General features: G+C 36.9%; 1 protein-coding gene across 2 annotated transcripts in view; it reads right to left on the bottom strand.

Annotated features, from left to right (window-relative positions):
- Nucleotides 1-17,226, bottom strand: part of MTREX (Mtr4 exosome RNA helicase) — a 46,473-nt gene that overhangs the window by 17,750 nt on the left and 11,497 nt on the right. For both annotated transcript variants that reach the window (XM_074811722.1, XM_074811721.1), the window contains exons 12-16: nt 17,132-17,211; nt 15,603-15,713; nt 14,430-14,531; nt 12,886-13,011; nt 2,077-2,227 (exon numbers count right to left, since the gene is read on the bottom strand). In XM_074811722.1, the coding sequence (XP_074667823.1) occupies nt 2,077-2,227; nt 12,886-13,011; nt 14,430-14,531; nt 15,603-15,713; nt 17,132-17,211 (570 nt within the window). The remainder of the gene's footprint in view (nt 1-2,076; nt 2,228-12,885; nt 13,012-14,429; nt 14,532-15,602; nt 15,714-17,131; nt 17,212-17,226) is intronic.

Genomic DNA, 17,226 nt, shown 5'->3' with positions numbered 1-17,226 from the left:
TCCAAGAAATACGAAAAAAGTTCTCCAGCTCCATTTCTCTCTCTATTGAAATAGCAATGCTGGAATGCCAAAATGAAGATCTAGGCATGCCAGTTGGAACAGCGAGACTCTCAGGAAATACATACTATATTTGACTACTACAGTCTTAAATACTGCACCTGCAAACTAACAGAAAGTGCAAAGGGAATCGAAACCCTTCCCCTCAGCACATCTATCAAAGCTACACATTGTCTCTCTTAATATTCAGTTAACAAATGAACAGATGAACTGCTCATTCAACAGTGGCAAAGGAAGAAGTTACCCCTTGTGTTCTTAAGATTTTTCTGGGTTAAGTTTTGAAAGAGGCCTCACTCTCAAACACTGGCTGAGATCTTTGGAAACTATCTTTGGCTCATGAAAACACACTATTTAAAGATCATGGCTCAAAATCTAGTTACTCAGTGGAGTGCAAATAATGTCTCAGTCCTCTCTGAATTTTGCTTTGTATTTTAATGAAACATTTTTTCCTATACTACTCTGAATACAGCGTGCCCAAGTTCTTTTTTAGAGATTGTAACGAGATATTAAAATCATGCTTCTTTTAGCTTCTTTCTGCATATCAAGAAGGAGTAAGACTTCTCTGCACCTCTAACAAGCTGCAAGAATTCAAAAACTGTTTTTCTTTCTTCATGTACTACACTTTAGCAATGTGACAACACAGAATCACAGAATCATCTAGGTTGGAAAAGACCTTGAAGTTCACCTAGTCCAACCGTAAACCTAACACTGACAGTTCCCAACTACACCATATCCCTCAGTGCTATGTCAACCCGACTCTTAAACACTTCCAGGGATGGGGACTCCACCACCTCCCTGGGCAGCTCATTCCACGCCTAACAACCCGTTTGGAAAGAAATGCTTCCTAATATCCAGTCTAAACCTTCCCTGGCACAACTTGAGGCCGTTCCCTCTTGTCCTATCGCTTGTTACTTGGTTAAAGAGACTCATCCCCAGCTCTCTGCAACCTTCTTTCAGGTAGTTGTAGAGGGTGATGAGGTCTCCCCTCAGCCTCCTCTTCTCCAGACTAAACAACCCCAGTTCCCTCAGCCGCTCCTCGTACGACCTGTGCTCCAGACCCTTCACCAGCTTCCTTGCCCTTCTCTGGACACGCTCGAGTAGTTCAATGTCCTTTTTGTAGTGAGGGGCCCAAAACTGAACATAGGAATCGAGGTGTGGCCTCACCAGTGCCGAGTACAGGGGTAAGATCACTTCCCTGTCCCTGCTGGCCACGCTATTCCTGATACAAGCCAGGATGCCACTGGCCTTCTTGGCCACCTGGGCACACTGCTGGCTCATGTTCAGCTGGCTGTCAGTCAACACCCCCAGGTCCCTCTCTGACTGGCAGCTCTCCAGCCACTCCTCCCCAAGCCTGTAGCGCTGCTGGGGGTTGTTGTGGCCCAAGTGCAGCACCTGGCATTTGGCCTTATTGAAACTCCTACAGTTGGCCTTAGCCCATCGCTCCAGCCTGTCCAGGTCTCTCTGCAGAGCCTCCCTACCCTCGAGCAGATCAACACTCCCACCCAACTTGGTGTCATCTGCAAACTTACTGAGGGTGCACTCGATCCCCTCATCTAGATCATCAGTAAAGATGTTAAACTGGAGTGGCCCCAAAACTGAGCCCTGGGGGACACCACTCGTGACCGGCCGCCAACTAGATTTAACTCCGTTCACCACAACTCTCTGGGCCCGGCCATCCAGCCAGTTTTTTACCCAGCAAAGTGTGTGCCCATCCAAGCCTCGAGCAGCCAGTTTTGCCAGGAGAATGCTGGCAAAACAACCATTCTTGTCTGACTCAGTGAGGAAAGCTCTCTTCATAGATTGACAGTGCATATCAATAAAGGTCCTAAGAACAAGAGGAAATTACTCTTCCTGAAACTATAACATAACAGGAAATGGTGCAGTGGCAACTGTTGGCAGGGAAGGCAAGAACTGCACAGGTATAAACTCTTCTAAGAGTGATGAAGTGTAACTACCTAATCTCACAGTGCAGCACCTTTTATATCGACTCTTGTAAGTACAACATACAGTAATACTTACTTTCTACTATTTCTGGAATAGTTCTGTAATGTTGGAACTGATAGAAGGATTTTTCTAACATGTATTCAGGGTTAATTTCCTCTACTCGAAGCAAGTTCAATACCATGTTGTACGTCAGGTGGAATGCACTGTTTAAAGGATCAGCTGAACCCTGAAAAACATCCAAGAGTACCGTCCAGTTAAAAAATATTAATTGCAGCATATAAGAACATACCAAATAAATCATGATGCAGTGTTTTATACGAGGAGCTATTTTGATGGGTATACCACTTGTCTTGAATTTAGATTACGTGTCTCGTCAAGAAGCCTTCAGCATATGTTTATACTAAGGAAGTACCAACATGAATACATGTAAACCAGGTTTAAGATAAATCACATACACTAATGTTTTGCTTTCCATGGCCAGAGACTCAGTCATTCTAGCTTACATCTGTGAGAATACACACATAGGCTTTCACCTCAAGTCATGTACCACATAACAGAAATACCTCTTAAATTAGATCATGAAATGTGTATTTGAAATAACACCATCAGTTCTGAAATTACTGCAAACGGATTTATACTAACAGAAAAGTGTCAATAAGTATGATGTCAACAGCTGAGCTGCAGCATACAGAGGAAAGCTCAAGATTCTACAGCTGTCTCTGGTCTGATACACCAAAGGATGAGAGAACTTCTGCTGCTGATGGTAACCAATGTTTAACAAGGCTTTTTCCTTAGACCTAATAAAAGGATTATGTGTCTGTTTTTCTAAATATATGAGTTGTTCTAGGAAAGAGAAAGGACCACTCCCTAAAAAGCCTGCTAAGCACAACAGACAATGCCATTTAAAGAATGGCATTTACTAAAGAACAGCACAGCAATTATGCCAGTGTCAGTTAACGGTGGGTCAGATTCTTTCCTACAGCAACATCCACTGCTGTATCCAGCCATCAAGTAAGCAGCTGGAATACACCCACCAGCTGGCTACAGTCACCAGTGTATCTACAGATCAGCAGAAATCTGGCAAAATGCTGCTGTGACTGCTCTGATCACACTGTGAACTCCTCTTTCCATTCCTGACAATGTTACATAGCTTTAAGGCATAATTTAGCTGTGTGCTTGCAAGATTATCAACTATTTGAAAGAATAAAATAGGGTCACACAGTCACTTAAATCCTATCATGAAGTGAGAAAACAATGAACTTTATACAACTATAATATAGGTACAGAACATGCCAAGAAAGACCAAACAATTCCTGCGGATTCACTTTAATGGCTTTTTTAAAATCAGCACAGTTCAACTGTGAAGAAGGAGTGATTTAAAAATGAACTAAAACCGCCAAACTATTTCCAAGATTATATAAAGCAGACTTATTTGAAAGGCAGCATTTGAGCCAGTTGCTGATGTGGCAATTTTTATTTTGAACACATGATCATCATTTTACAATTTGAAAATAAGATCATTCTATTAAGACCAAACAGTTAAAATACAAATCCTGTTTTGGCAAAAATTGTGAATTGTTCCTGTTCCTTCATCTCATAAACACATTTTTCTCCAAGTTTCAGAAATTCCTGTTTTCTCAGTGTTGTTCTTTAGGCAATACTACATTCAAAATAAAAAGTTCTGAGATCAGCTTATTTGTTTTTGAAAACCGGAACAGTTGCTTCTCCAAATTAAAGAGATCTATAGTGGATTTACTGTAGTATACCTTCAGCACAGCCAGTGAATTCTGCAACATGCATTAGTCTCTAGAGACTACCCCAGGCTGTCAACAGACTCGCATCTAACAGGCAGCAATCACCCAGATGTCCTTGCTTCATTTTCCTAGTAGCAACATACAGATTTTGCAGCTGCATTAGGAAACCTTATAGCAAACCACAGTTGTTCTTCTATACTAAGTACACACAAAACATGAGTAGACATTCAAGCCTTTTCTGGCAAATTATAAACATTGGCATGATTACTGAAGAGGCAGTTAGAAGTTATCTAAAGACACCTGGTGGAGGGAAGGGAAAAACAGGAGGGGGGGAAAGATGGGATACATTACTGATAGGAAAATAGAAAAGGTGGGCCTTTGTTTCCTAACTTGCTCTCAAAAAGCCTACACAGTACAAAGTGTTCAGCTATCCTGGATTTTGATTGCTGCTAAGAAGAAGGAGGCAAATCAGTTTAACTTAGATCTTCTCCTTGACAGTTTGCTCCTCTTGCAATCCCTTTCTCTACTCAGGCCCTGTGCCACCAGCTCCCAGAATGATTACTTTTCTTATTTTCTTAAGAATACTGTAAAGTATGTGCATGACATTTAGCTCACCCTCTACCATAGATCCTCCTATAACAACTCATCAATCTTCTCTCTGACAAGCTAGGGTATGCAATCATCTGCCTCAAGTTCTCGGTCTCCAGAGAAAAAGCTCCATATTAGAGAAAGAAAGAACTACCAACTAGTCAAGCAGAAGACTGGGCAAAAGCCTAATTGATCAGAGCTGCAACAAAAGTTGATGAGAAAGACTGCCTTGAATAGGCATCAAGAAGTCAAACACAAGCTGTGTCCATGACTTTACTGTTGTTGGAGAACTACCTTACCAGTTCCCAGCCTCCTTTCTGCAAGTAATCCTCCTCCTCAGCCCGTCAAAGAGGGCAGTCCCCACACCCCAAATCTTCAACAGACAGTCGCAACAGATGTATGTCTGAATATTTTTTAAAAAAAACAGAACAATTTTGCGAGCTGTTTTATCCATAACTCTGGATGGGAACTGGTTGGATACATGAGAACAGCCTGGATATATCAACTAAAGTTCTCAGAAATTAATGACCTACTCTGTGTGCTTGCAACCACTTCACTTCTTGAGAAATTTTAAACCAACTTACCAGTAGCATCCTTTCAAGTTTTCCAAGATTTGGGTTGCAAAGGAATGATTGGTTTAAGTTGATAATGTTAAAAATCAAGAACATGACCATAAGCAATTTACTACAGAAATAATTTAGTAAAGATCTATCTGAAAATTATAGCAGCTATACACTGTGCCCTGTTTAACTGACAACAACTTCAGAGTGGAGTCTCTCCTTAACACAACCAGCATTTACTAGTCCTACCATTTCTTGCCTACATAAACTAGAAAGATACAAGATTGGAGAGGAGGAAGATTAGTGTCTGGAATTGATATTCACAAGGTTTTTTCACATTTTTTTAATTACTGTTAAGACTTGGAAGCTCTGTCTAACCAGAGATGTGAGAGCTGTCATTGATGCATTATGGCACGTAGTGTTGAGCAAGATGTACATTTGGTAAGGGTTACTCTCTCTGTTCTCTCTTATAGTGGGAGAAAAATATTTACATTTTCAAAACTGTTCCCATGCAGAGAGAGGAACAAATTTTGCACGTAACTTTCCTGCTTTCCAGCCTCTCATGGAAAACGTGTACAAAGCTTTCACACAGAATACAAGATGGCAAATACTGTCTAAAACTAACTCTGAGGGACATTACAAGCTAACAAAGATGCAAGAGGCAACTTGCAAAGCAACAATGAAGTATCTTTCATAATTACACAAATCAGATACACTACAGGACATATTTTACACCACTTGGTCCACTGACTGTTTCATCTGTTTATCAGTGTTTCCAGAAATAAGCTGAATGAATGAGTTTCCAAAGAGGAAACAAAGAACCGCTTTACAAAAAGGGCAAACAGAACACATTGATGATATTTAAAAGGTCTCTCACTTTTTTCCTCATAAGGGGGAAATAAGTACATTTAGCTGTCTGTGACAGTCGCCATTATGAATTTCTATGAAAAACCTCATCAAATAAAAACGCAAGTGACTGCTTGATAATCTGTAAGACACAGAAATGCCTTTAGTGAAACAGTAATTAACAGCACACATTTTTTCCACACATCAATGATACAGTTACCACATGAATAAGCAGATCTCTCTCAGAAATACCAAAAAAGACTGTATATTTATACCGATAACAGGATTATCCTGAGCCATCCTGGCATGATTGCAAAACCTACAAAAACCCCTTCTGCAGGGTTACTTTTAAGAGACAAGGTAAGTAGCTATTTTAAGCACAAATTAATTACCAATCTAGCTAACTGCTTTGCCCCAAAACCAGTTGCAAAAACAAAACCAGAAGCCACTGTGGGTGGCAAAATCCTGCTTTAGCAGGCTTTGCCGATGAAAATACCTCCAGTTTTGGTTCCACAAATGCTCCAGTTGTAATCCGAGACTTAAAAGGAAAAAAATCTATCTCGATTTCTCTCGCATGCAACTACCACCGTCTGAAGTTAGTTCTGAATGACTGAACTTTTCAGTCATTTACTCTCTCTAATATAGTAGGGTCCTACCATTGTAACCATCCTTAGTTTTACTTCAGGCTGGTAACTCCAAGTTCTCTTCTTCCCCTAAGCCTTTTGTCTTCTTTCTGAACTGAACACAGAAAAATAAACAAAAACCCTGCACAGTTGTACCAAGGCATCCCCATTCAACAAAACAATATTTAAACTCTCAAGCAAATACTAACTTAAAAATTTAGAAACTGGCCCTCCCCAAACTAGGATCATAGCACTGCTACAGGAATTGCTCTGCAAAAAACACAAATGGACAGTGGGGGAAAGGTAACTCACCATGTGTTCAACCCCATACTGTGCAATGATTCTTTTGGACCTGAGCTAGCCTGCTAACACTATAACTGTATAATACATTTGAGAAAATAATATTGCTCCTTCTAGGTTGGATGAACTCAGAGAATGCTGAAATGCAAAAAACCAAATGGTATCTATATCTGCACTTAGAAGCTAGCCGAGATCCTCAACAGTCACTGGTTTCAGATTTGCTACTACAGGTATCAGGTCACTGATGTGGCAATTTACAACTTCAATAAATATGCAGTATGTTTAACTTAAAGGAGATGTGTGCCCTAGCAAAGATCATATACTTCTACAAAAAGTTAACATAAATTTTAAAAAGGAACTTTGTCTTCCGTTCATCTTCCACTTACCTTTTTTAAGAATAAGAAGGCAAAGAAAAAAAATCTAGCTTAACCAGTCAAAACGCATTCACATTTGTAGTGATGAGTTTACCAAAGTAAAAGAAAATTTCCGAAAAATCTGTCAGCTGAGGGGAAACTGCTTTCCACAGACTGACCTAATAAAACTTAAGTGACTTGTGGTATTAAGAGGCAGCAACTGCAATTCATAAACACCAGTTAGCTTAGTCCTACTGGCTCTGGAAAAGCCTAATGTGAAGTTCAAGAGTGACAAATGATTTTACATGCTACCTGATGCACCCCATCTTCCCACATTTTGGTTGCGAACAGCAGGAAGAACAACCATTTGCGGTTCTCTTCTATCTGCTGGCTTGCATAATTATCTACAAAACTGTGACCCTGTTCACAATGGCATCTGATTATCTGTTTCCCTTAAAACAGCTGAATTCTCTCCACAATTTCATGCTAAAATCTTGTTGACTTTTAGCAGATTTTAAATTAAGGTTAGAAATTAAGTACCTTTCTGAATTGAAGCCTGGAAAATTTCAGCAGTGCAAGCTTCATAAGAACAAGAAAAGTTTGGCAATAAAAAAGGGTATTTTGACAATAAAAAATGTTTTACAATAAAAATAAAAATTTCACATTATTTTTATCTAAATTTTGATAAAGTATCCAAAATGTTTCATTGATATTCTCATCTATGTATCAACTTTAGATTAGAAAGAACATTATACCGTCCTCAAATCACCAGTGACAACCTACTTCATCTAGATTTTGTAACACCTTTTCCAAAAAGTGCTAGTGCCAGCCTCCAGCTGACGTCTCTTTCTCTCCCAAACTAGGCTTTAGTAAATTTCTAAAATCCTGAGGCATTTATTGTTTTTTCCATATGAGTAAGCTTTGAACCAAACCAAAGTACAATAGTATAATTAAGCTGGCATGTTATGATGATGTTTGCAGAGGGACAGAATGCTCACAGAAGACAGTCTCACTAGAAGGCTTCACCTGCTGTCTTGTGCATAGTTCCAAACAACAAGATCAAATGGAAAACTGTTACTACTACTCACTCACAAGTTACAGGAAAATGAACTGAAATACCAGTTTGCTTCTCTACAAACATCTTTAATGCATTTGGGGAGAAGTAAATGGAAAATCTGCATACAGCACCATTTTAAAAGATGTGGACAATCCACAGTATTAAAGATTCTGTGGAGTCTTTATCATAAAAGTGAGGTAGTAAGCCGTATCATTCCATACCAATTTCAGTACAGGCCACCACATTTTGCACAAGAAAACATTACTCATAGACATCATATCAGGATACCCTCTCGCCAAAAAAGCTTGTGCTGCAATTTTGCCAAACACTGCACTGAAGAACTGCTACACTCTTGCCTGCATCTGATTGTACCTTGAGCTTCCTGATAGAGGTTGTCAGCAGCTCCCTATTCTTGACTTCCGTGACAGCCATGCATAGCAAACAACCTCTGTTTCTTTACTCCGACTGTGCTAAGCATTTCATTTGAAAAAAGAAGCTCTGTTGATGCTCTGCTCCCATGCTTCTTGCCTGATCATACAGTAAAAATTCAGTACCATTTATAAGAACAAAATGAGAACTCAGTATAACAGAATAAATCTTACCACCTGAAAAATTTCCCATTCACTGGAAGGGTTTTCTATATATTAGTCAAATGAGATCAGTTAAACAAAAACACACTAATAAGTTCAAGAGTATGATGTTAGTACATATGGGTATTTTAAAGGGTAATAAAGACTAATAACAGTTTTGGACTGTCCTAAATCTACCTAGCAATAACAATAACAAAAAATCACCCCAAAACCCAACCACTCAAACAGAATCTATGTGTTTACATTAGGTAATTTTAAAAGTTTTACTATTTTTCAACCCAATTCAAGAGCATACACACCCATATTTATTTTAAAACACAGAATTCTGATTTATCAGAGTTTCTTATGGCATTAGATAACTATGGCATTTCTCATGACCCAGGCAAAAGTTTTAGTTGCTTGTTACACTTTCTGTGTTAGAAATCCACAGAAACTTACGCTGGTGCCCAAGCCTTATTATTATTTTGCTTTGCCGACAGGCAGCTATGATTATGCAAAAATACTAACTTCCAGCAATTTCATCACATAGCTCCTTGTCCAGAAACTTCCTCTTCCTGCAGTTGAAGCTTCTCATCACCTCACCATTTCCAATCTTATTTATTCCCAATCAGCATAAATGTATTTATTTTTATGTAAATATAGCTCTTCACAGTAAGTAGAATTTTCTTTGTACTTGGGAGTCTGAAAGGAACAGCCATATCTGATACAGAGCAGATGATTAAAACACAGATGCTGCCTCAGTTATAAGGGAACAATGATTTGTCCTTTCAAAATTAAGAAACTTTCTAACAACTGCACAATCGTCATATGAGAGAGCTGTGCAAACAGGCAGAAAGTTAGAGAAAAGTATTAAGCTGTCTGACTCGCTATCCTGTTCATTTGCCTAGTACAATAAACAACCTGAAAGTCAAAATAAAATTCAAAAAGACAAGACAGATTTCTAATAGCACCATACGTGCCAAACAAGCACAGTACTGCCAACTTTACAAATTAAGGCCCAGCCAAGGAGTCAGATGTAGCTAGTGGACTATCTCCTACAGCTTGGCATCGAGGCACTTTATGTTCCATACACAAATGACAAGGAAAGCATAATACTGTGTATTTTATCTGGCTAGATGGATGTTTTCTTTCAATTTTTCAGTCCATCTAGCTTGTCCTGTGAAGGAATAAGTAGATGCAAAGAACTGATACACCCAAATTCAAGGCTCAAAAACTTAACTTACATTAGCACATTTTCTTTCATTATACAATCATTCATTTCTGCAATGTAATTAGCTTAAGATTTTTGTCTTTTAGAGACAAAACAGATTACCACTGCTCAGTAACTCAGTTGGCTCTGTAAGGAATACATGCTTGTAACATGGCCAAATTCCAACCAGAAAGATGCTGCTCTGGTTTCAAAGATGATCTAGCATCAAGGAGAAGCTTTCCACTTTCTACCTAAACTAACACAATGTAGCTAAAGATTTTAATTAAGGAAACAAAAAAAATTTTCCCACCAAACATTTTTTAGTATTATGCAAATGTAAGACTGTAATTTACTGTCTTCAGAAATCTATCAAACATTGTGTTTATAGATTCGTGCAAATCACCAGTTTACTAAATATTCAATGGTCAAATAAATGCTAAGGATAAACAAAAAAACCTAGTTACACTCCAGAAGACAAATGTACATTACCAAGTTTAAGAAATATTTACAAATATCCCTTGGAAGAACTCCATCTAAGATTTGAACTTTGAATTGAAGTCTGAAGTACTGTACACAATGTTGCAATGAACAGTGGCAGGCAAACAGCACAGCTGCAGCAATACTGCTGGTACTGAAATGTACTCAAAGCTCTCACTTCACTTAACAGCAGCTGATAACACTATTCCTAGACATTTTGCTCAGTATTCAGGAAATCATTTGGATCAGACATGCATTAGGATTGAAGAGCTACGATAAAAATGTCCTATGTAAATGTCCTATCATTCTCAGTATGGCTAATGCATTTTTTCCTGAAGTTTTCCCTATAGATCTTTAGGTTATCCTGGAGCAAAGCCACAATACTTGATGTGGCGACAAAACATTACCACAAGACATGATCATGATCTTACTACAGATTTTTTTTATTTACACTGTCAGTTACTAAGTAAAAGCTGATTCAGACACACTTAACGATGTATACAAAATGTCAATATTGAAGAAATGTTAGTCTGTATACATTCTTGGCCTGCTTTGACATAAAATTTCCTCAAAGTGTTTTGTATTTAAAAGGGAAAATATGAAGTATTTTTTTATGTTGTACTGCTCATCTCATAAAAAAGACTACTTTTACTGCCTTTTCAGCAATTGATTGAATAGTAACAGAAGCATCAATACCTTCATTATAGCCCCTTCTAATCTTTTTCAAAGAAATCTTAAATTTGGTCCTTGCTTACAAGTGAAGTAGTGTGAAAAATTAATGAAATACATTAATGTATTTAGATCAGTGGAGAAGAACCAAGTGATACTATGGAAAGCCAAAACCTTCCCATTATTTTCCCCTTTTGTTTCCTTATAATTCAAAAGGTAGAAAAAAAAATATCAAAGGGCTTATAGTTTCAATAAAGGAAATATTCTTTATTATTTCCTTAAAATCTAGACAACAAATCAAGATATTATCAAAAAGATGTAGGTGATATACTGTTTCCTTTTTTCTTCATACTTCATGAAGATTGAGTTCTACAGTTCTCAAACTACTGAATTTACAAACTTAAAAACACACCTTCTGAATGGTTGAGCTTATACAGTAATCTCATAAAGCCTGAAGATAAATAACTGAAAGATCAATTTTTCTTAAGCTATTTACTATTACTTCAAATAAATTAACCTTTGGGAGATATTCTTTATAAACTACAGATTACAAGTTCACAAAATTAATGGTATTTATAAGGACTGTTTTTTTCTTCTCTCATTTTGTATCTCCTGCTGTTTAATTTTTCAGCTGTGGAAGTACAATGGTATAAAGACTTTATTTAAATTAAGTGTGCCACAAAATCACATCTATTTTTTTTAGAGACTTAAAAACGTATAAAAATCTACTTAAAATACTTAGCCTTCGCACATCTCAGAGATGTACACACACATTAAGTGTGGATGTAAACAAATATACATCCATTCCACTGAGAAAACACAAATCAAATCAAGACTAAGAAGTAAATTCAAAACCTAATGCTACCATATATGAACGAGTTCCAATATTTTTGAAACTTATGTTATTAATTTGTGGTTAGTTAGCCATAACATAGCATTCACGAAAATTCTGACTTTAAGAAGGTACAATTAACACAATTTATACAAACTCTAATAATACTCTTAAGTGTCATTTTAACACAAATGACCTGCTATTTGTACCAAGACTACAAGCTCCCGAACAGCGTGCAGAGGAACTCCCCAAGTTTTCAATTTTAACATGCATACACAATTACTGTAAGCAGCCTAAGACAGACAACACACAGAACAGAATATTATGCTTCATTATGGTGATTTTTGCCATGTAATTTAAATAGAAGTGTAATGAGTCCAATGTTTCACATTCAAACTATAAAGCAAGAGGGTATTATTGAATCTGTAACAACTTCCATTACAATGTGAGGAAGCCCTATAATCTAATGCCCATCTCAACCACAAGAGTATTTTTTTTCAGTCTCTTGATTTATAAACCTCAGTTTCCTACAAGCACTATCAATTTCTCCATAGTTAATTTTAGCTGACAGCCATCTCACTCTTATTTATATGTACCTCATTTTTTTGCATGTCTTTATCCAGTTTGTCTATTACACTGAAAAGTCCATTAACAAAGTTTTATTTCACCACAGAACCAAGCCTTTAATAATTCTTCTGAAAGCTCAGATAACCTGTTCTAGTTCAGCAATATCCTTGAACTGACTGTGGTCAGCAAGAAATGAACAGAACGCTGCAGCAGTAGTGAAACCACTAGAAAACAGAATGTAATTCTACCTTTCCTTTTATACAGAGAAGGATGATACTGGTATTCTAATATTGTCTCACAACAGAAACTCCCACTTTAAAGAAAATGCAGTGAAAACCATAATCCTTTTAGCCCATGCACCTCCTACTTGCATGATCTACATACCTTTTGTTCTAGGTGTACAATTTTACATGTTACATTATTCAAATGAGAATCACCTTAGTGGGGAGGATTAAAAAAAAAGTTAACTTCTCTCCTACCTTCAGGAGCTGCTTGCCAATTGTTGGACTCATTTTTTCATCCACCATAAGAATTACTATTCCTCTGTCATCCATACCTCGACGTCCTGCACGACCTGACATTTGAATGTATTCACCTGAGGATATCTAGGATAAAACAAGAAAAAGAAAAAAATTTAACAAACATCAGAAAAATAGCAAGAACATATAAAGTGCTATTTACAATTATGCAGTAAATGACCATGATGTATAAAAATCAGGAGAGTTATCTACGACATGAACTTTTCACAGATTCCATGACTATGAACAATGTATGTCAGCAGCGTTAACTAATGCTCCCATAGCTACAGTGATTTCTGTAACACTGTGTATCATTTTAATAAGTACAAAAAACATTTTATGTCTTATGTGATAGAAGATTGCTGGGCATGGTGGAGATTATTAAACTATAATACATCTTATACATGGTGATAATGCATCTTCACCATCTTCAAATAATGTATCATTTCATTCAAATGATTAAAATTATTCAGATGTAACATTAAAATACTGATACCCAGCAGAAGCAGCATTTCTATGCCTACTAACAGTGAAATCGAAGAGGTTATAAAGAACTGGGACATGGACAAGAGCCAGCTATAAGTGGCTCCCTATGTCTCAGTAAGTTATAAAACCTTTTTTTTGTAATCTGTGGCACTTACATTCACTTTAAGTCAGATCTCAAAAACTACTTAAGGAAACTGTGTTAAAACATTTCAAAAGCAGGAGTATCACATATCTAATACCTCAAAGGTAGCCAGTTCTCACATATACCTTAAGGACATGCAATCAGACTGAACGCACAGTGAAACTGAACAGCCTAAACTAAGATTGAAAAGATGTTTACTTCATAATGCATGTCAAGTCACTTGTCATGTTTACCTCAGTTTTCCCATCTCTGAAAGATGAACCATGACACTTATTTATAACGGGATGACTTGTACACCCTTATTATTATTTATATGTGAATCACATACCTGGTTTTAATGTTTAAAACTTTTAAATTACTTGTTTTTCAGCTGTTTTAACGTGTCTCTCCCTCTGCACATTTGTGTCTTTCTGTGGGCTACCCAAAATACTATGCTGGAACAGAACAATCAATACTCTCCTGAGGTAAATGATCTCTTTTCTTGCATCTGTCTAAACCTAAATTTAGCAATCATTATGATATGATACTGAACCCACTTACTCTCCACATTTCTCTGACACAGAAGAAAATGCTTGGGTCACACAGTCTTGGACAAGTTGTGCAGAAGTCTTGGTCTAATTCAGTGTCCACCACTAACCTGTGTTTCATGTCCTTTTGCTGTGTCTTATTAAACTAAATAATCTCATGCATAATCTGAGGAATCTTGTCTTCAGGAATTTGTACACTAATGATAAATGGATTAGTGAACAAAGAAAGATTTTTGAAAGAAAAAAATATTTTCTACTACACTGAAGTGGATACATCACAACTAAATTTAATCCTAGTAAGGTTTAAATAATGCAATTCAGTTATTCTACAGAACCCATTTTTCACTTACCCATCGGAAATCTTTTCCATCAAATTTGCTGGCACTTGTAAATAGCACAGTCCTGGCTGGCATATTAATTCCCATAGCAAAAGTCTCTGTTGCAAACAAGGCCTAAATAAACAGACTAAAGTTAAGCAGGCAAAACCAAACACTCTTAAGCAAACATGCAAATCATCAGAGATTACTACACAAAACCTCTCCAGATTTTACTACTTATGTGCAGCCAACACAGGAACATAGGTGCATTCAATATTTAAAAACTGCACAAAAAGCATTCTCCCCGCCCCTCCCCTATTTCCTTTGGGAAAACATGAAAACTAGTTAGATGGGACCATGTGAAAGACTCCAAAACAAAACACAAGGCAGTGCAAATTATATTAATGAAAAATAATTGTTAATTTCCACATTCAAAGTTTGCAAAAAGAAAATAACAGTTAGCTATCCAAAAAACCCCACAACCTTCATCTGAACGTATGTCCCTTAGGGCAACCAATAAACACCCTGGTAAATGTCTACAATCATTTATAGGAGCAAAATATATCTTAAAACAGTTGAAGAAAATGTTGAAGTTAGACGTTATAAGTTTAAATACTTTAGAATAAAATCTGGAACACATAAAACTAGAGCTGTAATTGTGCACTAACATAAGACATCTATGGTAAAGTATTAAAGACTACAAACTTTTCCTTATGGAGAGAAAAAAAAAATAACCAGCTTCAAGAATTGTTTTTTCAGGTAAAGATGGAGGCATTTACAGAAATATTTGCATTTCTCAAGGGAAGGGAGCTGCAATCAGTTACACCAATCAACCTGTGCCACTGGAACAACTACAGGCTTCCAGAGGTGCTGTGGGCACTTGCAGAACCCACTATGTAGATCCACAGAATGAAGCCTTTCCCTTCACATGAGTGTAGCTCTTTTTAAAACTGCCTACTTAATGGTTCACAGAGTGTTCAAAAAAAGTTTTGGTAAGTACTAAGCCTTATGCTTCCTGCGTAGAATCACATTCAAAACATAAAGCATTTTTCAGTTTGGCACGTGTAATGAGTCTTTCACCTTTTTCAGTCCATAAGCAGATCTCCACTGTAATACTAGCATATATTCTGAGCTAAGACACAGTTCTCATTTTTTCAGATTACTCACAACAGAGAAAAAACCTAAACATGGACATGAATTACATACCTTTATTAGGCCCTCAGAGAAAAGAATTTCTATGGTTTCTTTTAAGATAGGAAGCAGACCACCATGATGGATACCAATTCCTCGCTTCAAAAGAGGAAGTACATGCTCAACCTGGGAAGAAAGGTATAAAGACCCGTAAAAAAACTTTAATATTCATTACTAAAAAATAAAACCTGAACAGAAAACCTCAACACTGCCCTCAGTGTTCATGTAATTCAGTATCTCCCGATTTTAAATACAATAAATAACCCTTCAGTATTATTTTCCAGTTAGAACTAGGGATGATGTGAAGAGTAAAGCCAGAGGCCAATCTTTTCAATAGACTAGTCTTAAACTGGGTTAGCCAACTGTGAAGCTATGCCCTAATCTACACATGCAGTTAGTACTTAACTTTGCCTCTATACAAAAAAAATTGCCTCATTTAAAATAATTTTTGGAAATAGCGATCCTGGTATGCATGATATATTTTGTTTCAATTTTAGTTGCAGTGATTTCATTTATTGATATATGCTGTAGAACAGTGAAGTCAGCACCCACGAGAGCCATACATGGAAATTCAGGCTGTAAATGACTGAATTCGTCTCTTAAATTCTAAAAACATTATACTTCAAATACCTATATAAACTCAGTTTTGTCTCTGTTTTTTCTTTGAAAACAATAATTCCCATTAACAATCTATTAACACTTGGTTACCACCCCAAACCTAATTTTGAGAATACGCTTTTGAGATAATGTCCACAGATACCAAAACAGATTACTTGGGTATAATGCCACTGTTATAAGCTTACCAAAAATACCAGCATGTAACACCTTATATACTGGATTCTTATTTTCCATTTTTCTCAAGTTCACAAATAAAACAGGTATCTGGAATCCAAAGCAAATAGGCATGGCCAAAAATTCAATGGTTGTTTTTTAAAAGAAGAAATTGCCATGCTCACAATAAAGGTAACTACATTAAGAAATGATGGACACAAATAAATAAAGAGGGGGTAGGAATAAATTATAGTTTTAGTATTTATTGCAAAAGTACTGAACCCTGTAAAATTCTGTCCATTTAGAAGCTTGTATTTTTCCACTGTAAAGGCTGTCATTATGCTTAGTCATTACACAATAAATTAGAATGCAGATGCATCAATTCAATTTTTTGAAAGGCTCAGCAGCCGATACCTGATAAAGTGCATGCTGCGCTCTCATATGAACTATTTCCAGACAGTTTTAACCCAGATACATATCTTTATAAGCCCTTATATTTACTTAAAAACATGATCAGGAAAAAATAAAACACAGGATAGGAACTCCATGGTTGATTTTGGCATATGTCATTCACTGGAATCACAACTGGAAGGAATCCTAATCACTGAGTCCTATTTCACAATTCCAGGGAGAAATGTAAGAGAGATTAAAACCTGGGGAGATGAATGAGAATATCCAGTTTATAATTTCTGTACCCACTACAAAAGACCCACAGCCTCAAAAGTTGCAGAAAACAGGAGAGCAGTAGCTACGCCTATTCAATCTCCACTCACCTGAGGAAGCTTTTTGTCTTCATCTGACAGACAATCAATTGCATTATTGAACACTTCTTCAACCATCTTTTTTTCTTCATCTAAGAAGGCAATTT

The sequence above is a fragment of the Strix aluco genome, chromosome Z (genome assembly GCF_031877795.1).
Source record: "Strix aluco isolate bStrAlu1 chromosome Z, bStrAlu1.hap1, whole genome shotgun sequence".
Taxonomy (NCBI): domain Eukaryota; kingdom Metazoa; phylum Chordata; class Aves; order Strigiformes; family Strigidae; genus Strix; species Strix aluco.
This window is presented reverse-complemented; position numbering and strand designations above follow the sequence as displayed.